General features: G+C 59.2%; 11 protein-coding genes across 11 annotated transcripts; 7 read left to right on the plus strand and 4 right to left on the minus strand.

The window, feature by feature from the left end:
- Positions 1 to 67: 67 nt before the first annotated feature.
- MSY001_0368 (uncharacterized protein) lies at positions 68 to 2,074 on the plus strand (the record flags this gene model as incomplete). The annotated part of the gene is made up of 1 exon (XM_018885448.1): positions 68 to 2,074. One exon carries the CDS (start codon positions 68 to 70, stop codon positions 2,072 to 2,074), a length of 2,007 nt encoding a protein of 668 aa, XP_018739002.1.
- Positions 2,075 to 2,279: 205 nt separating this feature from the next.
- Positions 2,280 to 8,732, plus strand: MSY001_0369 (uncharacterized protein; the record flags this gene model as incomplete). Its single annotated transcript, XM_018885449.1, has 2 exons — positions 2,280 to 4,452; positions 4,516 to 8,732. 2 exons carry the CDS (start codon positions 2,280 to 2,282, stop codon positions 8,730 to 8,732), a joined length of 6,390 nt encoding a protein of 2,129 aa, XP_018739003.1.
- Positions 8,733 to 8,835: 103 nt separating this feature from the next.
- MSY001_0370 (uncharacterized protein) lies at positions 8,836 to 9,045 on the minus strand (the record flags this gene model as incomplete). Its single annotated transcript, XM_018885450.1, has 2 exons — positions 8,836 to 8,994; positions 9,019 to 9,045. 2 exons carry the CDS (start codon positions 9,043 to 9,045, stop codon positions 8,836 to 8,838), a joined length of 186 nt encoding a protein of 61 aa, XP_018739004.1.
- Positions 9,046 to 9,168: 123 nt separating this feature from the next.
- Positions 9,169 to 9,813, plus strand: MSY001_0371 (uncharacterized protein; the record flags this gene model as incomplete). The annotated part of the gene is made up of 1 exon (XM_018885451.1): positions 9,169 to 9,813. One exon carries the CDS (start codon positions 9,169 to 9,171, stop codon positions 9,811 to 9,813), a length of 645 nt encoding a protein of 214 aa, XP_018739005.1.
- Positions 9,814 to 9,876: 63 nt separating this feature from the next.
- MSY001_0372 (uncharacterized protein) lies at positions 9,877 to 11,029 on the minus strand (the record flags this gene model as incomplete). The annotated part of the gene is made up of 2 exons (XM_018885452.1): positions 9,877 to 9,892; positions 9,921 to 11,029. 2 exons carry the CDS (start codon positions 11,027 to 11,029, stop codon positions 9,877 to 9,879), a joined length of 1,125 nt encoding a protein of 374 aa, XP_018739006.1.
- Positions 11,030 to 11,094: 65 nt separating this feature from the next.
- On the plus strand, positions 11,095 to 12,943 carry MSY001_0373 (uncharacterized protein; the record flags this gene model as incomplete). Its single annotated transcript, XM_018885453.1, has 2 exons — positions 11,095 to 11,742; positions 11,837 to 12,943. 2 exons carry the CDS (start codon positions 11,095 to 11,097, stop codon positions 12,941 to 12,943), a joined length of 1,755 nt encoding a protein of 584 aa, XP_018739007.1.
- A 9-nt stretch (positions 12,944 to 12,952) lies between these two features.
- MSY001_0374 (uncharacterized protein) lies at positions 12,953 to 15,374 on the minus strand (the record flags this gene model as incomplete). Its single annotated transcript, XM_018885455.1, has 2 exons — positions 12,953 to 15,009; positions 15,071 to 15,374. The coding sequence occupies 2 exons, from the start codon at positions 15,372 to 15,374 to the stop codon at positions 12,953 to 12,955; spliced, it is 2,361 nt and encodes a 786-aa protein (XP_018739008.1).
- Positions 15,375 to 15,828: 454 nt separating this feature from the next.
- Positions 15,829 to 19,960, plus strand: MSY001_0375 (uncharacterized protein; the record flags this gene model as incomplete). Its single annotated transcript, XM_018885456.1, has 2 exons — positions 15,829 to 16,116; positions 16,139 to 19,960. 2 exons carry the CDS (start codon positions 15,829 to 15,831, stop codon positions 19,958 to 19,960), a joined length of 4,110 nt encoding a protein of 1,369 aa, XP_018739009.1.
- Positions 19,961 to 20,045: 85 nt separating this feature from the next.
- On the plus strand, positions 20,046 to 21,832 carry MSY001_0376 (uncharacterized protein; the record flags this gene model as incomplete). The annotated part of the gene is made up of 2 exons (XM_018885457.1): positions 20,046 to 21,351; positions 21,378 to 21,832. 2 exons carry the CDS (start codon positions 20,046 to 20,048, stop codon positions 21,830 to 21,832), a joined length of 1,761 nt encoding a protein of 586 aa, XP_018739010.1.
- A 16-nt stretch (positions 21,833 to 21,848) lies between these two features.
- Positions 21,849 to 23,778, minus strand: MSY001_0377 (uncharacterized protein; the record flags this gene model as incomplete). The annotated part of the gene is made up of 4 exons (XM_018885458.1): positions 21,849 to 22,213; positions 22,337 to 22,602; positions 22,826 to 22,935; positions 23,002 to 23,778. 4 exons carry the CDS (start codon positions 23,776 to 23,778, stop codon positions 21,849 to 21,851), a joined length of 1,518 nt encoding a protein of 505 aa, XP_018739011.1.
- Positions 23,779 to 23,944: 166 nt separating this feature from the next.
- MSY001_0378 (uncharacterized protein) lies at positions 23,945 to 25,197 on the plus strand (the record flags this gene model as incomplete). Its single annotated transcript, XM_018885459.1, has 4 exons — positions 23,945 to 23,980; positions 24,052 to 24,223; positions 24,504 to 24,866; positions 24,953 to 25,197. 4 exons carry the CDS (start codon positions 23,945 to 23,947, stop codon positions 25,195 to 25,197), a joined length of 816 nt encoding a protein of 271 aa, XP_018739012.1.
- Between the last annotated feature and the right edge of the window lie 433 nt (positions 25,198 to 25,630).

The raw sequence follows: 25,630 nt of genomic DNA on the forward strand, positions 1-25,630 counted from the left end.
TTCGACCGTAGCTTCTAGGACCAACCGAGTGATTTTTATCCCAAAGAGTTTTTGTACACGACGAACAATGGCATCGGCTGTCCAGCCTGAGCAATCCATCGTGAAGAAGGATGCCCACCCTTTTGAGCGCGCGCAGCTCGAGGGTCTTATGACGAAGCGCTTTTTCTACACGCAGGCGTTCGAAATTTACGGCGGAGTGGCTGGTCTGTATGACTACGGACCTAGTGGTGCTGCGCTTCAGGCGAACATCATCACCCACTGGCGCAACCACTTTATTATTGAAGAGGATATGCTTGAGCTTGACACGACCATCATGACCTTGTCGGATGTTCTTAAAACCTCGGGCCATGTCGACAAGTTTGCCGACTGGATGGTCAAGGACACAAAGAGCGGTGAGATTTACCGTGCCGACCACATGGTTGAGGGCGTGCTCGAGGCGCGCTTGAAGGGCGATGAGGAAGCACGCGCTAAGGAGGCTGGCCAAGCGTCTGTCGCGACTGAGTCGGCGCCCTCCGCTGACGAGAAAAAGACAAAGAAAAAGGCCAAGTCGGTGGCCGTCAAGCTGCCCGATGAGCAGGTCGCCGAGTTCCGCCGCATTCTGGCACAGATCGATGACTTTAACGGCGAACAGCTGGGTGAGCTGATCAAGAAGTACGATATTCGCGCTCCTGCGACCGGGAATGAGGTCTCGGCTCCCACAGAGTTCAACCTCATGTTTGAAAGTTTCATTGGCCCCACGGGTCAGACCAAGGGCTACCTGCGCCCTGAGACCGCGCAGGGTCACTTTGTGAACTTTGAGCGTTTGCTCGACTTCAACAATGGACGTGTTCCTTTTGCCAGTGCGCAGATTGGCAAGAGTTTCCGCAATGAGATCAGCCCTCGTGCGGGTCTTTTGCGTGTGCGTGAGTTCACTATGGCGGAGATTGAGCACTTTGTCGACCCCGAGAACAAGTCGCACTCTCGCTTCAGTGAGGTGGCCAACCTGGTACTGCCCTTCCTTCCCGCTTCGACGCAGAAGGCCGGTGACACGACTGTGAAGAAGGTGTCGATTGGCGAGGCTGTGTCGACGGGTATGGTGAACAACGAGACCCTGGGCTACTTCCTGGGCCGTATTTACCTATTCCTCGAGGCTATTGGCATTGATACGAGCCGCCTTCGCTTCCGCCAGCACATGGAGAACGAGATGGCACACTATGCGTGCGACTGTTGGGACGCCGAGATTCACACTTCGTACGGCTGGATCGAGTGTGTGGGCTGTGCCGACCGCAGTGCGTTCGACCTGACGATGCACTCAAATAAGACGAAGCGAGACCTAATGGTGCAGGAGCCGCTCAAGGAGCCGAAGGTGTACCAAAAGTACGTGCCGACGGTCAACAAGAAGGTACTCGGGCCCCTGTTCAAGAAGAACGCCAAGCTTATTGAGGACACGATCATGGCCCTGGACCAGGACTCGCTGAAGCAGATGCAGGCGGACCTGGAGAGTGGCTCGGCTAAGGTGACGGCTGGCAGCGAGACGTTTGATGTGACGAAGGAGCACGTCACTGTGGAGTACAAGACCATCAAGGAGAGCGTGCGCAACTTTATTCCGAATGTCATTGAGCCATCGTTCGGCATCGGCCGTATTTTCTATGCCCTACTGGAGCACTCCTTCTGGGCACGTGAAGAGGATAAGGAGCGTGGTGTGCTGAGTCTGCCGCCACTCGTGGCGCCTTTCAAGGTGCTCATTGTTCCGATCAGCTCGAACGAGCAACTGTCGCCCCTGGCCCGCCAGCTGAGCAAGAAGCTACGTTCTCTCGGTATCGCTTCGCGTATCGATGACAGTAGCGCGACGATCGGCCGCCGCTACGCGCGCAACGACGAGCTGGGCACGCCGTTCGCATGCACGATTGACTTTGCCTCTGTGTCGAAGGGCACTATTACGCTGCGTGAGCGCGACACGACCACTCAGCGCATTGGTACGGTGGACCAAGTTGTGGACGTGGTCAAGCAGCTCTGCGATGGCCGCCTTGACTGGAAGGGCGCGTGCCAGATCCTGCCCGCATACACGGGCACCCAGGATGTAGACAGCGCGTAAGTAGACTGGCGGGCCGGCCATGGTCGTAACTCGGCCGAGTAATCCAACACAGTGGAGGGCGCGGGTGGCGCGTTACTTCACACGCTCCAGCGTCGAAGGGATCGACGGATCTTCTGCACGCTGCGCTCCTGCCACCTTGCAAGCTAGGCGACACGAATCTGCTCACAGTACGTTCGTCTCAAGTAGGAGCTATCCTTTCTTTCCTATGGCGACGCCAATCCATGAGCTCGAAGCGGGTCTTGATGCGGTGAAGGAACAAACCTACGCCGCGGGGCTCCTTGGTCAGGGCTTGCTTGAGCACCAGCGTATGCTGGAGGCTTTACTAGAAGAGCTGAATGATCCAAGTCGTGCAGATGAATCTTCAGAGGTTGCCGAGCGCGTGCAAGCTGAACTGCACGACCTGCAAGAGCAGCGCGACCGGCTGTTCCAGGAGATCAGCTCGAGTCTAGCCATCAGTGGCCCTCCCGCTGGACCGAAGCGAGCGTCACTATCGCGTCATATTCCATTTTCGTTCTCGCCAAGCCCCTCGTTCAAGAGCCGCGACGAGCTTGACCGCCTGCGCCAAAGCAAGGCGGACGCAGAAAAACTGTATGAGGCTATGCGCGCACGGGTACTGGAGCTCGAAAAGAAGCACGAAGTATTCAAGCAGGAAAACTGGGACCTCTACGTGATGCAGCAGCAGCTGGAGGAGAAGCTTGCCTCGCGGTCTAGCGCGCAGTCCAAAGCCGATCTCGAGCGCCAGCGATTGCACGAAGAGCTGGACCAGGTGCGCGAGGCCCTCGAGGCGCAGCGCACACAGTTCGAGGAAAATGAAGAAGTCCTCCGTCGCCTCCGCAAGGAGCGTGAGACTGAAGAGGCATCAGCCCGTCGTGAGCGCGCGCGCTTCCGCCGCAACATCTCGGACCTGCACGGGCAGATCAAGCAACTGCAGCACCGAGACGCACCTTCGAGTGCGCCGCGTATGGAGCCCACGGTCTTGGAGGACGAAGATGCCCAGCCCCAAGCATCGACTGAGCACAATGTCATGGAAGAGAGTGACGATGCAGCGCTCCACGGCGCGGACGAGCCAGGTGTGACGTGGCCCGTCTCCACGGGTTCGTCTGAAGTCGACGAGCTGCGTGCCAAGCTTTCTATGGCCATCAAGCGTATGGGACGCGATAGTCAAGTGCAGCGAAAGTTGCGCGAGCAAATCAGTGACCTGCGCAAGGCCCTCGCGCAGGCAGGGCTGGAGGGTCCCGATGCTGAGACAGACGACGAGAATGACTCGCCCGCTTTTGACGAGGACGAGGATAGCCGCGCCTGGATGGATGAGCCGCCAGAGAAGCCCGTGCCCCGCCACCGGTTCCGCGCGGCCAAGGGGTCGCGACCGCGCGTTGTATCATTAGAGTCGACTCGGTCGCTCGCGGGCCCTGCCGGGGAGTGGGTGGACGCCTCAATGGGCGACGAGAGCGTCATTGTTAAAGAGCCAGTCCTTGATCCAACTATGGCGAGCCTGCTTGGATCGTCGCCATCGATGCCGGCTGGCGCGCCTGTCGAGGCGCCGAGCGGCGGGTTGGGCGCGGAACTTGCAGCAGAAGGCTACAGTGTGCGACCCGAGATGATGGAGGAGGTGGAGACGGACGCGGTGGCCGCGGCCCTCGCACAGGCTCGCACAGAGCGTGACGCTGAGCGTGCCGAGTTGCAGAGCCAGCATGAGGCTGCGATCGCCGAGCTCGAGCGCCAGCACCGGGAAGCACTGGATGCCTCGCAAGCGGAGCATGCGCAGAAGCTAGACGTGCAATCGGTGCAACACCGCGAGGCTCTTGAGTCGCTACAGCGTGAGCACCAGACGCGTTTAGATGGACTGCGGGCAGAGCACGACCAGGTGCTTGCGCAGCGGTCGACAGAACACTCCCACATCCTCGATATGCTGCGTGCAGAGCATGCCAAGGCCATGGCCGCAGCGCAGGATCAGCACAAGTCTGATCTGCAGTCGGTGGAAGAGAGCCACGCGCGTGCATTGCAGGAGGCGTCTTTGAGTGAAAAGCAGGCGCACGAGAGGCTGGAGCGCACGCACCGTGAGGAACTGTCGAGGCAAAGCACTGCGCATACTGAAGCGCTTGCAGCTCTGGAAGCGCAGCACGAGCGGGCGCTCGCAGAGCAAGACCAGGCGCATACAGCTGCTATGGAGGGTCTGCGCCGTGAGCACGATGCAGCGCTAGAGAAGCAGGCATCGGAGCAGGCCGATGCACTGCAGGCACTGGAAGCGAAGCATGCAACTGAGCTGGAAGCACACCGAGGCGACAAGGCCGACGCGTTGAAGGCACTCGAGGCACGACATGCGGACGAAACGACGGCCCAAGCCGCAGAGCACGCCAAGGCCCTCGAGGCCCTCGAGAGTGAGTATGCACAGCGGACATCGGAAGCTCAAGCGGTGCATCAGTCAAGCCTCCAATCGCTAGAACAGACGCTCACGGCCAAGAAAGACGAGCACGCGCGCGATGTGCAAGAGCTCCAGGCGACACATGCGCAGCAGTGGGCTGAGCACGAGCGCCAGAAGGCCGAGGCTGTGGCCGCTCTAGAGGCTGAGTACGACATGAAGCTGGAGCAGTTCCAGGATCGTCATGCCAAGGCCGTGGCAGCGCTAGAGAAAAAGCATGCAATGGTGCTGGGCGAGCGGCAGGACGAGCATGCAAAGGAGCGTAGCGCATGGGAGGCCCAGCGTGCCGAGCGTGACGAGCAGCTGCGTGCGCTGGAGAAGACGCAGGCTGCCGAGCTCGCGTCACAGGCGCAAGCGCACCGAGAGGCGGTGGACGCGCTGGAGCAGAAGCATGCCACGGCCCTAGCCACGATGCAAGCGGAGCACGAGGCGCTTCTTGAGGAGCGTGCCGCTGAGCACGCCCAGGCGCTCGAGGCCTGGAAGACGCGGCATGCCGATGCGCAAAAGGCGCATGAAGAGACTCTAGCGCAGCTGCGAGAGGAGCTCAATGCAAAGAGGGTGGCGCATGCTGAGGCTCTCGAGAAGCTGCAGCAGTTCACGGACGAGCATGCACGTCAAGTCGAGTCTCTAAGCCAGGCGCACTTAGCGGAGCTGGAGCGCCGGGACACGGAGCTAGCGTCAATGCGCGAGGCGCATGCAGCCGAGCAGAAAAAGGCGATTGAGGCGCTCAAGACCGAGCACAAGAGTGCGGTCACAAACCTGATTGTGAAGCATGAGAACAAGATTGCTGCGGCGCGCAGCGAGCAACTCAACACGGCATCCACAACGATTGGGCAGCTGCAATCACGGCAAGACGCGCTTCGTAAGGAGCATGCAGCTGCGCTGGAAGCCCAGGAGCGCACACATGCTGAGACGTTGGAGCGGCTGCAGACCGAGCACGATGCGGCACTGGAGGCGCTGCGTGCAGAGCATGCTAGCGAACAAGAACGCGCGCAGCGTGCGTACGAGGACCAGTTGGACCAAGCGCGTGCCGAGTGGGTGGCTCGCATCTCGCAGCTGGAGACGGCACTGGCTGAAGCCAAGGGGAACGTGCAACGTGTGCAGCAAGAGCACGCTGAGGCTATCGAGGCTGTCGAGAGGAAGCATGCCGAGGTGCTAGATGCCGAGCGTACGCAGCACAGTGCGGCGCTAACAGCCGCGCAAGAAGAGCGCGAGGCAGCTGTGGCGGTTGCTGAACAGGCGCACCGCGACATGCTTGCTTCTCAGCAGGCTGAGCATAGCAAAGCTCTCTCTACCGAGCGGGCTGATGCGCAGATGCGCCATGAAGGTGTGCTTGCTCAGCACGAGCAGGTGCTGAAGGCTGCGAAGGAGGAGCGCGAGGCTGCTCTGGCCGAGGCGCAGGCGCAGTACGAAAAGACCCTACAATCGTACCAGTCAGAGCGTGAGGTTGCCCTGGCAGAGGCCCAGGCGCAGCACGACCAAGCGCTTGAGGCTGCGAAACAGGAGCGCGAGGCTGCCCTGGCAGAGGCTAAGGCACAACACGATCAAGCGCTTAAAGCTGCCAAGGAGGAGCACGAACTCGCTCTCAGGACTGTCAAGGAGGAGCGCGAGACTGCCCTGGCCGAGGTGCAAGCGCAACATGACCAAGCAATTGAGGCTGCGAAGCAGGAGCGCGAGGCTGCCCTGGCTAAGGCGCAGGCGCAGTATGAGAAGACCCTACAATCGCACCAGTCGGAGCGTGAGGCTGCCATGGCCGAGGTCCAGGCGCAGCACAACCAAGCGCTTGAGGCTGCGAAGGAGGAGCGCGAGGCTGCCTTGGCCGAGGCGCAAGCGAAGCACGACCAAGCGCTTGAGGCTGTGAAGCAGGAGCGCGAGGCTGCCTTGGCCGAGGCGCAGGCGCAGTATGAGAAGACCCTACAATCGCACCAGTCGGAGCGCGAGACTGTCTTGGCCGAAGCTCGGGCGCAGTACGAAAAGACCCTACAGTCGCACCAGTCGGAGCGCGAGGCTGCCTTGTCTGAGGCTAATGCACAACAAGATCAAGCGCTTAAGGCTGCCAAGGAAGAGCACGAACACGCTCTTAGGACTGTCAAGGAGGAGCGCGAGGCTGCCCTGGCCGAGGCGCAAGCGTTGCACGAGCAGGCGCTTGAGGCTGCGAAGCAGGAGCGCGAGAAAGTCTTTGCCGAGGTCCAGGCGCAGTACGAGAAGACCTTACAATCGCATCATTCAGAGCGTGAGACTGCCTTGGCTGAGGCTAAGGCACAACACGATCAAGCGCTTAAGGCTGCCAAGGAGGAGCACGAACACACTCTTAGGACTGTCAAGGAGGAGCGCGAGGCTGCCCTGGCTGAGGCCCAGACGCAATATGAAAAAACTCTTCAATCGCATCAGTCAGAGCGTGAAGCTGCCATGGCCGAAGCTCAGGCACAGCACAAGACTTTGCAAGACGCACACGAACAGGCACTTGCGGCCGAACGCGAACGGCACTCCAACGCTATCGCAGCTGTCCAGGCTGAGGCAGAGGCCCAGCGCTCCACATGGGAGGCCGCACATGTCGGTGGCCACACCCCGTCCTCCGAACTTATTGCCGAGAAGGAGGCGGCCAAGACGCGCCTCGAGGCGCTGGCGCGCGAGCTGGCAGAGGCTAAGGAGGCACACGGCGCACTTGAACGTGCGCTAGCCACAGCAGCGTCGGCGCATGCAGAGGAACTAGCAGCACTTCACGCGAAGCATGCGACTGCGTGGGAGGCCGCAGAGCGAGCGCATGTGGAGCGGCGCGAGGCCTTGCACGATGCGGAAGGGCGACTGCAGATCCTTACGGCCAAGGTGGCCGATGCGCAGAGCGCACTCAACGAGATGCGCACGGAGGCGGCCGAGCACCGCGCCGCTGCGGAACAGGCGCGTGCGGAACGCGACCGGACGCAGGAGTATGGGGAGCGCTATGCCGAGCAGATGGCTCGCCAGGCGGCGGAGGACCACACGAACCACTATGTGGCCATCACCGCGGAGCTGCGCAAACAGCTTGCGCTGAAGGATGCAGAGATGGCAGCGATGGTGCGCACAAAGCAGCACGATGTGCGCGAGCCGCTCATGGCCGAGCTTATTGCCGCCCATGAGGAGCGCGATGCGCTGCAGGCGCGTGTGGCCGAGCTGCAAGACGAGCTTGCCAAGGCGCGTGCGCCTGAAGCCCCAGCAACGCCACCGCGGTCTGTGCCGCTCGCTCCGGCGATGTCGTGGACGGGCAGTGCAGAGGCACCTTTGGCGCATTCACCTTCGCTGACGACGACGACGCTGGGCACGTACGCGTCCCCACCGCGCTCGACGCGTCGTGGTCCAATGTCAGTGCGCTCGGACGCTTTGACCGACGACCATGGCGAAGTGGATGTGCCAGCGTGGGTGGGTGCCTTGGCGGCGCCGGTGGCGCTGCCAAGGCACATGGAAAACATTGAGCCCGAGGTTGCTAATGCCATCATTGAGTGTATGCGGGGCGAGTGGCTGTACAAATATGCGCCGCACTTCTTGTCGGCCGTGGAGCGGCGGCACCGGCGCTTCTTCTTTATCAACCCGTTCAACCGTACGATCCAGTGGACGACCGAGGAGCCGCGTCGAACGGCTGGCCATGTGGCCAAGGCGAAGAATGCGTTTATTGACGAGGTGGCGCTTATGGACGACCACAACGCGCATCCTGCGGGCCTGTACAACCAGACAATGGTTATCCGCTCCGGGCATAAGGAGCTCAAGATCACGGCGCCGGACAAGGCACGCCACCGCGTTTGGTGCACGGCGCTGGGCTACTTGCTGCAGTCGAACGATTCGCCTGTGGTAACGGCGGGCAGCGGCAGCAGCAAGGTATCGATCCCGCTGGAAATGGGCGGCCGAAGCACTGGCATGTTGAGTGGGCCTGCAGCGCGCCTGCAGCGCTCGTTTTCGACGCTTACCTCGACGCGCAGGGACGGAACATCGCGCAAGAGCCAGTTCGCAGTGCTGAGCGCAGGGTCTGACCAGGCGCCTGCTCAAGCACGAGCGGAGGGCCCCCGTTCGTCGCGCCGGAGCAACCCGGACAAGCGCGTGCTGAGCGGGAGTGGCTCTGCACCGACCGTGCCTGCTGCGGGCATTTCAGGCCCGATGAATGCGGCTGATGCGGCCATTCACCAGCTGCCACCTGCACCACACATGCAATCCACGCTGTCGACCGTGTCGTCGCGCACGAGCGCGCGCAGGTCATGGTGGTTGGCGTGAGTCTAGGTTCTACATAATAGCATCATCACTCTGAACGTACATCGGAGCCGGAGGCTCGAGCGATGTGTTACACAGAAAAGTTGTTCGTGCCAGAAAATGGGCGTTACGCGCGCGTCTGCGTTGGCAGCAGGCCAAAACGCTTTTTGATGGTGATGCGGTGGCGCGAGAACTTGTCGTCCGGCGAGAAGCGTGCAGGATGAGCCGAGCGCGTCATTTCGCCAGAGGCAGTCACTTTTTTAAGGGTGTAGATACGCTTGCCATCCTGCGGTAAGTGTGCTGCACATACCGGCCCCGTCGTGTACATCAAATGCATGGTGCCAAACAGTACAGGAGCAGCGGCGGCGACGAAAAAAACGATGTTGGTGCTGAGTCAGCAAACGCCGGGCACACGCTGTAGCCACGCGAGCGCCGCCGTCCGACCCCACTGACGCCGGCGATGCAGAGCGTGTCACTGTGGGCGCTTGCGCTCTTGGTGCTGTGCGCGACTGTGCATGCCATCAAGTTTGAACTGGAGTCAAGTCGGCATCCCAAGCCGCTGTGCATCTGGAACTATGCGCTGGCAGACACACTCGCGATTATCTCTATCAATGTGGTCCCGCGCGACGAACGTACGGCAGCAGACCAGAGCATCAATGTGAAGGTCGTCGACCGCACCCACCACAATATCTACCTGAACAAGATGAACCTCGTTGGTGAGACGCGACTTGCCATCAATACGCACCATGATGCGGATCTTGGCGTGTGTATTTTGAACAGTGGCAAGCGCGACCACCTAATAAGCGATATTGACCTGGACATGCACCTCGGTGGCGAGGCCATTGACTACAATGCGATTGCCAATCAGGAGTCGCTTTCAGGCATGGAGACGGAGCTCCGTAAGCTCTCGGAGATCGCCGACGAAATCCTCGAAGAAATGGAGTACCTCAAGCTCCGTGAGATACGCATGAGCGATACACAAATGTCCACTCTTCGTCGAGTGCATGGCCTCTCGTGGCTCTTTATTCTCGTCATCATTGCGCTGGGCGCGTGGCAGGTGCACCATCTGCATGGCTATTTTAAGCGCAAATATCTCATCGACTAGGGGACCGGTCGTGCTGCCCTGCTCCCACATGCTCCCGGAAAAAGGCCCGCACCGCTTCTTCTGTCACAGGCTCGTGCGCCTGAGCATAGGGACGCAGATGCGCAAACAGTGCGTCTCGCAGGCGTTCGTACGCCCGCAGAGACTCGAGCATTTGCATGCGTGGAAGCTGCGAGAGCACAGAAAGGCCTCGTTCATACGAAGATGTGGACGTAGCCGAGGCAGTGTCGTCATCTTCCGCAGGCGGATCGTACGTCTCTTCCTCCGCAAACACATAGGGATACAAAGCGTTCCATTGGGCAGCACAATCCTCGCATCGGCAGATCGCGGCGCGAAACGACGGCGACAGAAACACATCGAAGCGCGCCGGCCACGCGAGAAGTGGGCAGGAAGGTCGCCGACATGCAGACGTCTCGACACGCAGGCGCTTGGATGGGCGTGTCTGAGGTGATGTGTCCATCACACCATGCTCGTCAAGGACAATCCACCCAGGCGCGCACGCATAGTCACGCAGGAGACCAGCTCCCTCCTGTCTCATGCATCGGTCACAGATCAGGGTATCGAAGGTATGAGCGGCAAGTAGCGGCGCTGATGTCTTTGGTCCTGGCGCAAGAGCCGTGCACGACTGGTGCAGCCAGTCTTCACACACGAGACACTGGTACATAACCTCGTCCTCGGTCGCTGGATCGTAATGTTTGCCACGCTCGCAGTAGCAGAAGGCACCACGAAAGTTGTGTGTGTAGGTATTTTCGTCGTTCGGCTCGTCCCAACCACGATTTTTTGTGTTTCTGCGCAAAGAGCACGGGCGTGCATCCTCAGGAAAGCCCGTCTGCTGCATCATTGGCGTCTCGTCACGCTCGCGGAATAGAGTAGGCGTACCACAATCGCAGCGAAAGTGGCGCCGATGGAAGAGCTCTACAAGCTCGTGGTCGGAATGACATGCTACACTGCAGCTCGCACACACTCCACCGCCACCACACGTCCGGCAGGCGTACACAGGCTGTCGGATGTAGCCGAGCGAGTGTGTACACGAATCGAATCGAAACGGGATGGCCTCATGGGCCTGTGATTCGAGTCGGGCCTGCTGGTCAATGAGATCCTGTGCCGTAAACCCTTCTTCATCTTCTAAATGAGGCGCCGGCGCTTGTGGGTCCGGCAGCGTCGCTGGAGATGTAGGCGACGACGGCCGCGCCGAGCCGGCCGACTCGGCCTGGTGCATCGAGGTGGAGGTCAGAGCGTGGAGATGCGCCTGAGTTGGACTAGGAACGCTGAACCTCCTCCCATATGCGGATACTTTGGCTACTTTCGCTGAGCACGTTCTTAATCTATGCTCATGCTTGGGAATCAAACATGACCGCGGCGCACGATGCACGCACACTCCTTGTAGATGAGCAAACGCACTATATCAGCTCAGTGGCGACAGTCGATGAAGATCACAACGCTATACTCGCATATGAATACTTTGCGCCCTGTTTCGAGGGAGAGTATGCAGCAGATCTTTTGTACCTTGTACTTCCCGTATCGCAGCTGTGGCGGCATGTTCTAGCTGCGAGCCCGATGTCCGCCACCGTGGGCGTGGCCTCGAGCCCTAATTCGGATGACGTCGACCTGCGGCATGCGAACGTTTCGCGTGCAGGTCGAGTTCAGTGGGAGCCTGCACGCCCCATGTGGCGGCGCGGCATGGCGTCCAAGAACCGTCTGACTATGTACGGTACAATGCATCGCCTCACGACAGAGACTACCGACTTGGACAAACTTGCCGAGTGCTTTGTGGCGCATCACGAGGATGCACGTATGTGGCTCCCTGGATCCAAAGAGAGTCCTCATACCGCCTTCTGGATGCGGTTCTCGCCGTCGTCCGTGTACTACGTGGGCGGCTTCGGTGACGAACACTTTATTGGTGACCTGGACATGAAAGCATTCCGTGAGGCTGTACCAGGTCCCTTCAGAACAGCGGGGAGCCCATCTATGTTCTTTGAGCAAGGCGCCTACTCCCGTCCCTTGCCTGGGCTGCGTTCGTAGATAGCGAGACCGTGATGTGATCTGTGCGAGGCCACACCCTCCGCGCTGGCCATCGGCCGAGGCGAACGGCCTGAAGGGCCGATGTCCGTACGGCGTCAGTGGAACGTGTCGTACGTCTGGCAGCTTATCGACGTCGCTCATGAGCGTGGCTGCTGCGAATGCGGCGACGTCAGTGACTGCCAAAGCGGCAGTCACACTGGTTCCCATCATTACATTAGTTATCGTGGGACTCGGCTCGCTTAAGGCGGCGGCACTGATGCCATTGGCCTTCCTCCCAACTGCTGCTCTGTACTGGTGGTGGGTGCGTGTCAATCGCATGAATCCCGAAAACCGCGGAGAGTTAGAGCCGCTTATCTGGACGTATCTGATTGTTGGTATCGGTGGGACCTTCGCGCTCAGCGTCGCTCAGCTGAGTCTCTACTTTGTGCTGGTATCGGTAACCATGGGCCCAAGGGCGAGCGAGTACTGGACCGAATTCCTGCGCGGCACCGTCGAGGGACTTTCAACGGAACAAAGGCAGCGCCGCTTCGAAATGGCAAGCTCATGGCAGCACTGGATGCTCACGTTCCTCTTCTCCTACGTTATGGCTGGTGGGTTTGAAGAGCTGCTCAAGTACATGCCCGTGCTGTACGCGCGAAGACGCGACCGACAGTACAAAACAAGACGCGATCTCGCCTATATCGACTATGCGCTTGCTGGAGCCTTGAGCCTTGTGACCGTGGAGTGTATCGGGTACATCTCCGATACATGTGCAAGTGGCATCCAAGGATGGGCCGAGCCTCTGGTGACGCTCATACAGCGGCTCGTGGCTGGTACCCTGGGACATGTACTTGCATCACTATTGACGTCTTTGCGTGCGGTGCGCAGCGAATTTTACGGGCCGCCCATGTCCTGGATCCGCATCATTGCGCCAGCCGTTGTATTGCACGGCACGGCAAATATGGCTGTCTTTGTCAGCTGCACTATGCAAGGCCATGTTGGCTGGGTCCATCCCACAGAGATGATCTCTATTGTGGGGCTATATGGCAATTACTTTTGTGTTGTGGGTCTCGTCGCCTTTATGGTATGGCGAGAGTACAAAACGCTCAATGAGCACATACCCAAGCAGTAGAGCGCAGCCTTACCCATCATGCACCTTGGCAAGCTCTACATGGATACCGGCACGCAGGAGCGCGTCGATCCACACCTTCTGCGACTCACTCAGACGATCGTTCGGACTCTTTACCTCGACGAACCGCACTTGTCTGTCGCTGTACCGCCACAAACTCAAATCCGGAAATCCCCGCGGACGCCCACCCCCCTCCTCACATATTACTCGGCATAGGACAGCGAGGGCACGGCCGCCGAGGCACAGGGCTACCTCCTGTAACACATCGGTGGAAAACATGTCCCACCGGCAGCCCTGTGCATACGTTTGCAGCGGGCGCTCACGCGCATCCACACTCTGTATGATATCCAGACCTCCTGTCCGCTCAATCCGTTCGAGCTGCTTCTCCATTATAGGCCGCCGAGCAAATAAAAATGCATCCGTATCCACATCGAGCGGTGCCCGCTGGTACGGCGTTTCAAACGCCCCAGGTACTGGCGCGAAAAGCACGTCCCACATAAGCAACACGTATAGAAAGAACACCAGGTCGCCCTCGCAGTGAAAACCACGAAAACCTTGCTGTGCATACCGCTCAAGGCACAGCTCCTCGACACTGCAGGCGCTTCCATTGTCGGCTCGCCAGCGCGTACGCACTTGCGTACCCGAAGGTGTGTCGCACGGCTCGGCATTCGTGTCGACCCACCGCACGCCGACCCATGACACTTGCGTGGGAGATCGCAGTCGCTCGAAAAAGTGGCGCGAAGGCAGTGGGAGTTTGAGCTGCGACTCGAGTCGTTCCACACGCCGCTGCAATCGGGCCATGTAGGCCCACGGGGTATCGGGGTCGTTGAGCGCCTCGAGGCATCGCTGTAGGGCCTCATTTTTACGCCCATGTCGCGCAGCAATCACAGATAAACGCTCGTGCCATGCGCCGCGGCGACCGCGCCAGAAATAGCGCTGTGCTAATAACTGCTGCAGTACCACAGCCTCCTGCTCATGCCGTCCAAGACGTGCGAGAGCTTCGCATCCTTTAAAGAGAACGCGCGTTAGCGGCCAGCCAGCGTGAAAGCGCATACGCGCATACTGCGAAGACGGAACACCCTCTGGCCAGAGAGCCCGCACTTGGCTCAGTGCGTCCTGCCATGTCGCCTCACAATCGAACAACAGCTGCGCACATGCACGAGCTGCATCAAGGTTCATACGCCAAGCCTCGACAAACTGGTCGGCCTCCTCCGCCTTGGCACACGCCCTCTCAAACGACAAGAGCTGTGCGCGGTCGGGAAACAGGTCCGGCGTACGCTGGACCGTGTAGGAAGGAAAGTGGTACTTACGTGTACGCTGTAAGATGGCCGACGTGAGCATCGATCCCAGCACGGGAAGACCACGATAGTATACAAGTGCCACACGGTCCAGCAGATGTGTAGCAGCCGGCACGAGCCGGAGGCATCCACCCTGCATGAGCACCGCCATAGCCTGCTCTAGTCGCTCCGACGTCGACTGCATCTGTAGGCCCAGTCGATCAGCCTGAAAGCACAGCGTCGCATTGGTAGGCTTGGCTAGCAGCGCGTCCAGGAGTGCAGCGCGCGTGGAGCGAGCGACCCGGCGACCCAGCTGTTTCGCCAGAGTTTTGAGCTCATCGACTGTAAGCAGCTCGAGCCTAGCGGGGAGTCCGCCGTCCATTTCCGCATCCATCATTGCAAAGCGATAGAGTTCTGCCTCCTCCCATGACGCAGGAGGTGCGGGAAGCGGTGCAGCAAAGGGCGTACACAGGTTGTGTGCTGCCTGAGCGAGATCCTGTACGTCGTCACGGTACTCGAGCTTATCAAGGCGATACCACTGATCGCGTTTGCGCTGGAGAAGACGAGCGAAAAGGTAACGTGCATCGTATGGCATGGTAAAAAAGGCCGAGAGGCTTGCCTGTTCTCGGGGCGTGAATAAGTGAGATTCGCCGGCGAGAACTGTGCAAATCATATCCTGCAGTAGCTCGACATACATGGACTCGCCACGAAAGACGCGACGAGGCGCGGCATCAGGAAGCGCGATGGACTCGTGCTGCGCGCTCTGCACGAGCCCGCCGTCGAAAAAACGCGCTAGAGCGGTCGGCTAGCAGGGCAGCTGCCCGCTCCGCCTCGCGCGCCTCTCGCTGCTGACGCTCCTCGGACAGAGTGGCCGACGGAGAGGGGGCATACTGGATGGGACGCGAAGAGCGTGGCATGTGAGCCAGAGGATCTTCGCGCTGCTTACGCGCCTCGTCTTGTCGGCTGGGGTTAGGGGATAAAACATACCGAGATAATTCCTTTTGGGCGTCAGATGCGCGCTTTTCGCGGCCTGAGATCCTATGAGGGTCCATATACCAAGGATGCAGCTCAACTGTCGGCCCAAAAAACGACTCGCGTTTCGGTGTGCCCGCCTTGGCGGCCGCTTCCTCCAAGTCCGCAAAAAAGTTCATGGACATGGGCGCCGCATCATTAGTATCCCTACCGAGCGCTGCATCAGCGACTCTTCTTTCTCCTTCATCGCTCGGCATCTTGGCATCGCGCTGGCGGCGCAGCTGCGCAATACGGTCTGATCGATCGCGTGCGGCAAGATAGGCGTCGTCGTCCGCCTGCTTGGCACGTGCTAGATTCTCATCTCGCGCAACACGCTCGCGGTTTTCGCGATTATATGGGTCTAGATCAGTGAAAAACACATACGATAGCTTTTCTTCGGCGCTAAGTGAAGAGGCATGCGAGGCCGAGCAGCGCGCAGGATACAAGTAGGCAGTGCTGGCGAGGCCGTAGCGGCGTGTGTGGAGGTGGAGGTGAAATGGGGCCTGATTGGCCTGGCGGCATCAACACAAACAACAGTCAAGGACGCGCTGCGTGCCTTGATTATAGCTTCTTGCCCAACGTTAGGCGTGCCGCTCCACGATGAGCCAGCAGGGCACAATTGCCATGCCGTCTGATCCGGACCGGAAGGATGTCTGGGTGCCAGACAAGACACAAGGGTATATGGCTGCATATGTGGTACGCGAAGTGGGCGATATGAGTGAGTGCTGCCTCAGCACGGGGGCCGTGGTGACAGTGCCAACGTCCTCGCTCAGCGAGATGAACCCGCCCAAGTTCGACAAGGTGGCTGATATTGCCGATCTGACATACCTGAATGAGGCGAGTGTCGTGCACAACTTGCGCCAGCGCTTCTTTAGCAACCTGATCTATGTACGTGAGCGTGGGCTGACAGCAGACCTACTCGGGACTGTTCTTGGTGGCAGTCAATCCATATCATGCGCTTCCCATCTACACAGAGGGTGTGATTGAGGCATACAAGAATAAGCGCCGCGAAGAGAACGCGCCGCATATTTTTGCGGTGGCCGACGGCGCGATGCGCAACATGCTTGAGGGCCACGAGAACCAATCGTTGCTGATCACTGGTGAATCAGGAGCAGGAAAGACGGAGAACACCAAGCGTGTGATCCAGTATCTGGCCGCAACAGCCGTCGATGCGGATGCGTCGGGGTTGTGGCATGCGGGCGAACCCTTGGGTCTGCTTGAGCGCCAGATCCTGCAAGCCAATCCGATTCTCGAGTCGTTTGGTAATGCGCAGACGGTGCGCAACAACAACTCGAGTCGATTCGGAAAGTTTATTCGGATCGAGTTTTCTGCGACAGGCACGATTGCGGGCGGGAACATCGAATGGTACTTGCTCGAAAAGAGCCGTGTGCACAGTCGGCATGCCAACGAGCGCAACTTCCACGCTTTTTACCAGCTGCTGCGCAGCCGTGACCATGCCCTCCTCGAGAGCCTGTGCCTAAGCAGCTACCCAGAGCACTATGCATACCTGTCCAGCTCGCGCAAGGACATTGAGGGCGTTGACGACAGTCACGAGTTCCGGCACCTCATCGAGGCGCTGCGCACGATGGGCTTCACGGCCAGTGAGGAGCGCGATCTGTTCCTCGTGCTCGCTCTGATCCTGCATCTGGGCAACCTCGAGCTTGCGGAGGACCGCTCGGGGCAGGCGCGCATCACCAACATGGAGCAGCTTGAGTTGGTAAGCCGCTTGATGGGCGTCCATGCAGGCAAATTCAACGATGCACTCGTGCGACCGACGGTGCGGGCCGGACGGGAGTCGGTGGTGCAGGCACGCACCAAGAAGCAAGTGGTCGACGAGATCGCAGCGCTGTGCAAGACTCTGTATGAGAAGACATTTGGGTGGCTCGTTGGGCGAATCAACCATGTGCTAGACCGCCCCACTAGCAAGTCGCAGTTCATTGGTGTGCTGGATATTGCCGGTTTCGAGATCTTCGAGACCAACTCTTTTGAGCAACTGTGCATCAACTACACGAACGAGAAGCTACAGCAATTCTTCAATCGCCACATGTTCCACTTGGAGCAGCAAGAATATGCACGTGAATCGATTGAGTGGGACTATGTCAACTTCGGCCTTGACCTGCAGCCAACGATTGACTTGATCGAGTCTCAGTCGCCTGTTGGTATATTGGCCACGCTCGATGAAGAGTGTATCATGCCCAAGGCGACAGACCTCACGTTCACGGAGAAGCTGACCTCGGTGTGGGCGCCTGCCCGCAACTCGCCTGAGTCGGCGACGTCCAAGTTTTTGCCGTCGCGTCAAGTAAAGCGCTTTGTCGTGCGGCATTATGCGGCGAATGTCGAGTACAGCACCGAAGCGTGGCTTGACAAGAACCGCGATCCACTCAACGACAATGTGGCGCGTGTGATCGCCAGTGCCGAGTCGACCTTTGTGGCATCGCTCTTTGCAGAGTGCGTGGCGCCGGAAGAAATGAGTGCCGTGCCACGCAGCCGGCGCGGTGCCTTCCGCACGTTAGGCCAGCGGCACAAGGAGCAGCTCGCGTCGCTGATGGCGCAGCTCGACTCGACGCAGCCTCATTTTGTGCGCTGTATTGTGCCCAACACGGACAAGCGACCAGGGCGTATGGATTTGCCGCTGGTGCTGGAGCAGCTTCGGTGCAACGGTGTCCTGGAGGGTATCCGTATTGCGCGTCTCGGGTACCCGAACCGTCTGCTGTTTGCGGACTTTGTTAATCGATATGCGCTGCTGGCGCCGGATGCGCAGCTGTCACAGGCGATGGACCACCGCGTCATGTCTACGCACATTGCGCAATCGATGGGCATTGACATGGCCGTGTACAAGATTGGTCTGACCAAGATATTCTTCAAGGCGGGCGTACTTGCTGAGCTTGAAGAGCAGCGTGATGCCTGTCTACACGATCTGTTCACACGATTCCAAGCTGCGGCACGGCGCTGCAGCGCACAGCGCCTGGCTCGGAAGCGATTGCGTCGCAACGCTGCGGTGCAGACGCTGCGTGCGAGTGCCCAGGCGTATAAGGAGCTGGATGCATCGCCGTGGTGGCGCCTGTATGTGCGATTGCAGCCGCTCCTATCGGCCACAGAAGACGACGAGAATGCCAAGCGATATGAGCTGGAGATGGCCATGGCTCGCGAGCGCGCGGCGCGCGACGAGCTGGAGAAGAAAAGACTCGCCGAGTTGGAGGCCCAGCTGCGCCAGTCGTATGCGTTGCTGGAGGAGCAGCTGGATGACGCGCGCACCCAACAGGCGTCACTGAGTGACACGTTGCGTGCGACAGAAGAGCGCCTGGCGCTTGCCGAGGCGCAAGTCGCCGAAGGCCAGGCCGAGCGCGATGAGTCACAGCGCGAGCTGCAGGCACTTCAGCAGCAGCTGGACGAGAGTGCACAGCGCGAAAAAGAGTTCCAGACTGAACTGACAGCTGTTGCTGACCTGCTGGACAAGGAGCTAAACACGCGCGTGGCCCTGGAGCACGAGCACAGCGATGCCCTGAGCAGAGCTGCGCGCATGGAAGAAGCGCTGGAGAGTGCGCGGCAGTCGCTCACGGAGCACACGGAGCGTGCCGAGCAACACATCCAAGACCTTGCCGAGAAGCACGAGGCGGAGCTGGACGCAGTTAGGGCGTCGCTAAGCGATGCACAGGCCAAGAGTGCGCAGCACAGTGCGATGCAGACGCGTCTAGCGGAGCTGGAGCGGGCGCATACTGAGCTCCAAGGCGCGCACAAGCGTGCGCTGGAACAGATTTCCGAGCACGAGTCTCGCTGGGAGACCGCCGCCAAGCAGCGCGTGCCACTGGAGGACGCACTGGCCGAGGCGCGTGCTGCGCGCGACGCCATGGCCCAGCGGACCGAGGCGCTAGAGCAGGCTCTGAAAGAAACCGAGCACGCCTACACGCGGCTCCAAACAAAGCACGAGCATGTGGCTGAGACGCACGCCGCGCAGCTCGCCGAGGCACATACGGCAAGGGAGGGGCGCGATGCGGCTCAAGTAGAGCTGGCCGCGCTGCAGCGGGCGCTGGACAAGGAGCGTGCAGGGCGCGAGTCGGAGCAGGCGCTGGCGCGGGAACGTGCGGAAGCGGCCGCGAAGGAACGCGACGAGCATGTGCGCGTGCTCGAAGAGCGCGCGGCCGAGCTTAAGAAGGCGCAGAGCAAAGTGTACGTGCTGGAGCTCGAGAACCGGCGGCTCGAGTCGCTGCAGAACAAGACGACGGTCGAGCATGTGCATGTGCTGGAGGAGGCAAAGAAGTACACGGACCGGCAGCTATCGGACGTGCAGGCAGAACTGCAGGAGCTCTCTACGTACACGCGCTCGCTGGAGCGCACGCGTGCGCGCATGCAGCAAGAGCACGAGGTGTTGGCGCGCACGGCCGGCGGGGTGACGATCGAAGAGGCGATTGGGCAGCGTGACGAGGCACGCGCCGCGCTAGAAGAATCGCAGAAGATGTCCGCGCGTGAGCTGAAGCGGGCGCGAGCCGAGTACGAGGCCAAGATCCAGCGGCTCGAGGACGAGCTGCGTCGCGTCCAAAAGAACCACCATACTGAAAAGGCACTCTCCGGGCTGGGCTCTGGGCGCAAGTCGCATGCGGTGGCAGCGCGGAAGGTGCTGGCAGAGATCCAGATGGAGACCGAGCTGCTCGCCAAGGACCTCGCGCGCGCCAGTGCCTTGCGCTCCCCGTTGCCCGGCGCGGCGCAGGAGAATGCCCCCGCGCCGCCCCCGTAGTTTTAGTCATCATAAACAGGCGCGTCGTACGCCGCGCGTCGCTCGTGTCTTCGTGAGCGCGGAGGACGAGAGCCGCTGCCAGGACATGGGCGCGTCAGCCGCGGCGCGGCCCGCACCAGATGGGACGGATAAGACGGCCGCAGGGCGGCGGAGGTATGGAGTGACGAAAAAACGCGCGTCCGCCTCGGCATCGCAGCATGTGCGTCTTTGTGCCTTTTGTCTCGGCACGGAAGCGCACAATCGGCACACGAATGTTCCCGAGCCTCTAGTCGAATGCAGTGACTGTGGCAGTTGCGGTAGGTATCTATGTCTCACAGCAGGACATGCATCTTGTATGCACTGGGATCAGGCCGGCAAGAAATTTGCCGTCGTGCGGACGTACGACTGGCGCTGCATGGAGTGCAAGATGTGTGAGGTCTGTCTGGACAAGGGCGACGATGAGCAAATTATGTTTTGCGATCGATGTGATCGCGGGTGGCACCTCTACTGCCTGCGCCCTGCGCTCGACAAGCCACCGCGGGGGCTCTGGTACTGCCCCATGTGTAGGCCGCCCAAGCCGGCCGTGCCCAAGCGCAGCGAGTCTCCTCATAAAGAGGCGCCACCCAAGAAGATCGTGCGTCTGCGCGTCGCGCGCAAAGAGGATACAACGGCGACACAAGCGCCTGGGAGCGCCGAGCCTGTTGATGTGGACGACGCGCCATTCAGTGGGCTCCTGGAGGGCGAAGACGCAGACACGCAGGCGCAGCTGCCTACGCAGGAAGATCAAGAACGATTCCACTGCAGCATGCGTGCCGCCGAGCAGCTGCTTGGCGGCGCTGTGAACGTGCCGGCCAGGAGCCGCTCCGCTACGCCCGTGCTGCCCTCTATTGGGAGCACGCACGCCACCGCGGCCGCGAGTGGGTACGCGATGCCAATTTCGATGATTCGCTTTGGTGCGTACGACATCGACACTTGGTTCCAGGCGCCATTCCCGGAAGAGTATACGCGCGTGCCGGACGGCCGGTTGTGGGTGTGTGAGTTCTGCCTCAAGTATATGAAGAGCCGGTTCATGGCCATGCGGCACCGGATGAAATGCATGATGCACCATCCCCCCGGGCAAGAAATTTACCGGGCTTGTGGCATTTCCGTCTTTGAAGTGGACGGCAGCAAGAACAAGATCTACTGCCAAAACTTGTGCCTCTTGGCCAAGCTCTTTCTGGACCATAAGACGCTCTACTATGACGTGGAGCCGTTCCTGTTTTATGTGTTTGTCGAGAGCGATGAGCATGGCTCACACTTTGTTGGCTATTACAGCAAGGAAAAGCGCTCGCCGATGGACTACAACGTCAGCTGCATTATGACGCTGCCCATCCACCAGCGCCGCGGATGGGGCTACTTCCTCATTGAAATGAGTACGTGGTATCCACTCACATGCCAGGCTACCTGCTTTCGCGGAAAGAGCACCGACTGGGCTCGCCAGAGAAGCCGCTCTCTGATCTGGGCTTTCTGACCTACCGCAGCTACTGGAGACTGGCCGTCATGCGCGTGCTCAGTGCGGAGCCGCAGTGCTCGCTGGAAGACATCACGGCACGCACTGGCATGAAAATGGACGATGTACTGTATACCCTGCAAGACAACCACATGCTTCATGTGTTCTACAATGGCACGTCCGAAGGACGCCTTCCGCCCGAGTACTTTGCCACGGACAAGGCGGGCTCGCCTGCGCCGGAGGCCAAGCCCGCACCTAATGACTATACGATCCGTGTCGATCCAGAGGCAGTGCGCGCCTTCCTCGCTCAGCATGATGCCAAGCAATATGTGCGTGTCCAACCGGACAAGCTACGGTGGACCCCGTTCCTATTAAAACAGGCCCCGGTAGAGGACGCCAAGTAGGATGTAATGGTACAGGTCAAGCAGGAGGCCGTTCCGTGCTTGGCGCGGCAAGGGCATCTGGCACCTTGGCTTCCACCTCTGCGGACGCCTCAGGCTCGGCCTCGACCTCCTTCTCGCCCACTGGTCCACTCCCTTCCACTTCCATAGCCTCAGCCGCCGCCGCCGCCGCACGCGCCGCCTTGGCACGCTCCCGGCTCTGCTGGGCGGCCTCAGCGCGCGCCGTCGCTTGCTTTTTCTGCAGGTCTCGGTACGCTTCAAGCTGCTCGCGAAGCTCTCTCCGCATGTGCGGCGGGAAATCCAGCTCGCGCATGGCATCCATGACATGCGCCGCTGAAATGGTCTTGTTTCCGCGAGCTAGGGCCACATCGTGCGACGCAGCAGCTGCCGTCAGAGCCTCAATACATACTCAGGTAGCTCACAAAGACAGAGGCCGATTTTACAAGCGCAATCATCGTGTCTTTGCGCAACTGCATCGACTCGGGGATCTGCGTAAGTACCACGTACGCACCTCACTGCGCGCAAGCTTGGCTATTGAGGCCTTAGGTAACTCAAACTGATCAAGGCCCAGCCCAAACGTGCCGCCCGCGGCATTCGTGCCAGTCATTGTACGCGCAGAGAGATGAAGCCCCTCTTTAGGCGAACCAGGCTCCTCAACGGGCACAGGCACAGCGCTGAGATCCATCTTCGACGCACGACCAACGGACAAGCGCGTCGGCGCAGCGTCGCGCGCCGCGCATCGCGTAGGTCCCAGGTAAGAGGAAATACGCCTCCTGGAGGCCAATCAGTGGGGTATCAGGGAATCTATCAGACGGGACTCGCTACGGGGCCCAGATTTTCAGGCTCAGGTCCACAGAGCCAGTGGCCACGACATTTACAGGCTGAAAGTCTTGTTCGGACGCTCTAGCACCTGTATTTGCATTCACGTCCACACGGCTGCGGCCCCATGCGAGGCATGTCACGAAGTGCGAGTGGGCCTCCACCACCTTAAGACACCGCGCTGTGGCTAGGTCCCACACGCGCAGAGTCTTGTCGTCGGAGACAGAAAGAAGGAATTTTCCATTAGGTGAAAAGGCAATTGAGCGCACCCAGTTGTCGTGGCCATGCTAGTGTTAGACAGGAAAGCGTACCAATACCCGCAGAATATGGCCCTGTTGGCTCCACAGACGCACCGTCTTGTCGCGCGAGCCCGAAGCTAGGAACAGGCCAGGTTGCGTCGCGGAAGGATCGTCTTTGGCTCCTTGAATGGCCCCTAGTGTCCGAATATTCTCGTATGCTGCCACCGGCGCAAACACGACACACTCAACAACGTGATCATGGCCTCGAAGCTCATGACGAACCTCTCCAGAGGCAATATCCCATACACGCACAGTTTGGTCGCTTGAACCACTTGCCAGCCACCGACCGTCAGAGGAAGCAGCAATCGCACGGACCCAGTCATCATGCCCGATCAACGTGCGCGAACAGAAGCCCGTGGATGTCTCCCATAGTTTAATTGTCTTGTCGCGGCTCGCAGTCGCAACATGCTGGTCACCCGGCATAAATAACACGGATGACACACTGTGGTCGTGCCCATGAAGCGTGCGAATATTTTTCCACCCGTCGTTGCCGTCCCAAATTTTGGTGCTCAGGTCAGACGAGCAAGAGACAAGATACTGTCCCGAGTTATCAAAAGATATGCTCTGGATAGACTTCGTGTGTCCCTTGAGTGTCTGCTCGAGATCGCCAGTCTCCCAGTCCCATATCTTGATGCTGCAATCTTCACTTGCAGACGCTACAAGAGAGAATGTCGGATGAAACGCCACGCTGGTGATCGGTTGCCTGTGACCCAGCAAAGTATGCCGCGGGGGTATGCGTGGGTACCAGTCGGTCACGGAAGCACTGCGACGCGCACTTGGCGCACTTTGCAATTCGGCTTCAAGCTCGGCGATCTTCGCAGATAGATCCATGTTCTTAAGCGGTAAGCATACGACGGCGTACCTTTTTTTGTAGGCGGATTGTACTTAGCCATTTTTTCTCGAGCAGCCCCGCATACTTGGACTTGTTATCGGGCTCGTACGAGTCAAGTTGCACTTCGCGTTTTAGTGTATCAAAAGTTTCATGCAGGCCGGATACATGGAGATATTCCAGCAAAGACTTGTGTCTGAGAGTGTCAGTGCCGTGCGCACGTACAGTTCATCTCGTTGTCGATCCGTGAGCGCACTGCTCATGCCCACGTCAAGGTACGTAGCCAGGATCGACAACTTTGGTCGTCTTCCACGTGGCTCCACGTGGAGGAGCAACAGCCAACAGTGTTGGTTCGAGCCTCCTACGCGTACGACCTGCTCGCCATGTTTGCGACTCCGTTGCGCTCGCAAGAGGCAGCAGGGCCGTCATCGACGTCAGTCCAAGTGGGTAAGTAGTCATGAGCTTATGGAAGCTGTGCGCATGCGCCCTGATGCTGTGAACGACCCTGCCCAAATGGTATCGCGCTTTTTGCGTCCCGCTGTGGCGGCAACCTCACCGAATTCTTTGGTGGTAGAGCCAAGTACTGCGACTGCCGGATCGCGAGATACAAAATATCACGCATTCACATTTGACCGTGTGTATGATTTGAATGCAAAACAAGAGGAGATATTTCGCGAAAGCGTCGATCCATTAGTCCAGCGGTTCCTGGATGGCTTTAATGCGACAGTGTTTGCGTATGGCCAAACATCGAGTGGCAAATCCTATTCTATGGGTACATCCGAAGTGTCAGAATTTATCCCAATTGACGATCCTTTGTCAGATCTGGATGAGAGAGTAGGTATCATTCCTCGTGCGGCGCAACAAATTTGTGCCGCATTGTCATCTCTCGACGATGATGCGGTCGAGTGCAAGCTTAGTGTCAGCTTTCTTGAATTATACAACGAAGAATTAATCGATCTTCTTTCTGATCCCGATGAAGAACGTGCTCCCGTCCAGATTCGCGAGACCCGCACAGGGGATATTGTATGGATGGGTCTGCGACAGCACACCGTACACAATGCTCAGGATATGGTGCGCCTGCTTCAAGACGGTATGACTATGCGCCAGACACATGAAACAGATATGAACACTGCGTCTTCTCGTTCACATGCCATCTTCTCAGTGACGTTAACGCAGAGTCGGCGCTCGCAAGAAGTGTCTTCGACCGTTGGGAGAACCAGTCCGGAAAAAAGCTCGATGTTTCCGCGTACACCACGTTCTGGGATTCCCACACTTTCAGGCCGTGCACAACTTTCTCGGAATCCGTCCCCTACTCGCCCTCAAACGCCAACGCGGCAACAGACGCCCACGCGTGTCGCCCATGCGCGAGCAACGCCTGTTCGACGTGTCCAAGAAGAAGCTATTGTTACTACAACGAGTAAATTGCATTTCGTTGACCTAGCTGGGTCAGAACGACTTAAGCGTACGGCGGCTGTAGGGGATCGTGCGAAAGAGGGCATTTCTATCAATTCAGGTTTGCATGCGCTAGGCAATGTGATCAGTTTATTGAGTGATCCCATTCGTTCCAGACGAGCTTCCTATATTCCTTATCGTGACAGCAAGCTAACTCGATTACTGCAGGATAGTATTGGCGGTAACTCTCAGACTTTGATGATTGCATGCGTTTCAACAACTGAGGGAAACGTGTGTGAGACGCTCAATACACTACAATATGCTCAGCGTGCACGCCGAATTCGAAATACCCTCGAGCGAAATCAAGCGGAAGCAGGATGGGACAATGTGGAATATCTCCAAAAGCAGGTGATACGCCTACGGAAGGAGTTGGAGCTGGTACGCTCTTCCAATGAACTTGTA

The sequence above is a fragment of the Malassezia sympodialis genome, genomic scaffold (genome assembly GCF_000349305.1).
Source record: "Malassezia sympodialis ATCC 42132 genomic scaffold, msy_sf_2, whole genome shotgun sequence".
Lineage (NCBI taxonomy): Eukaryota > Fungi > Basidiomycota > Malasseziomycetes > Malasseziales > Malasseziaceae > Malassezia > Malassezia sympodialis.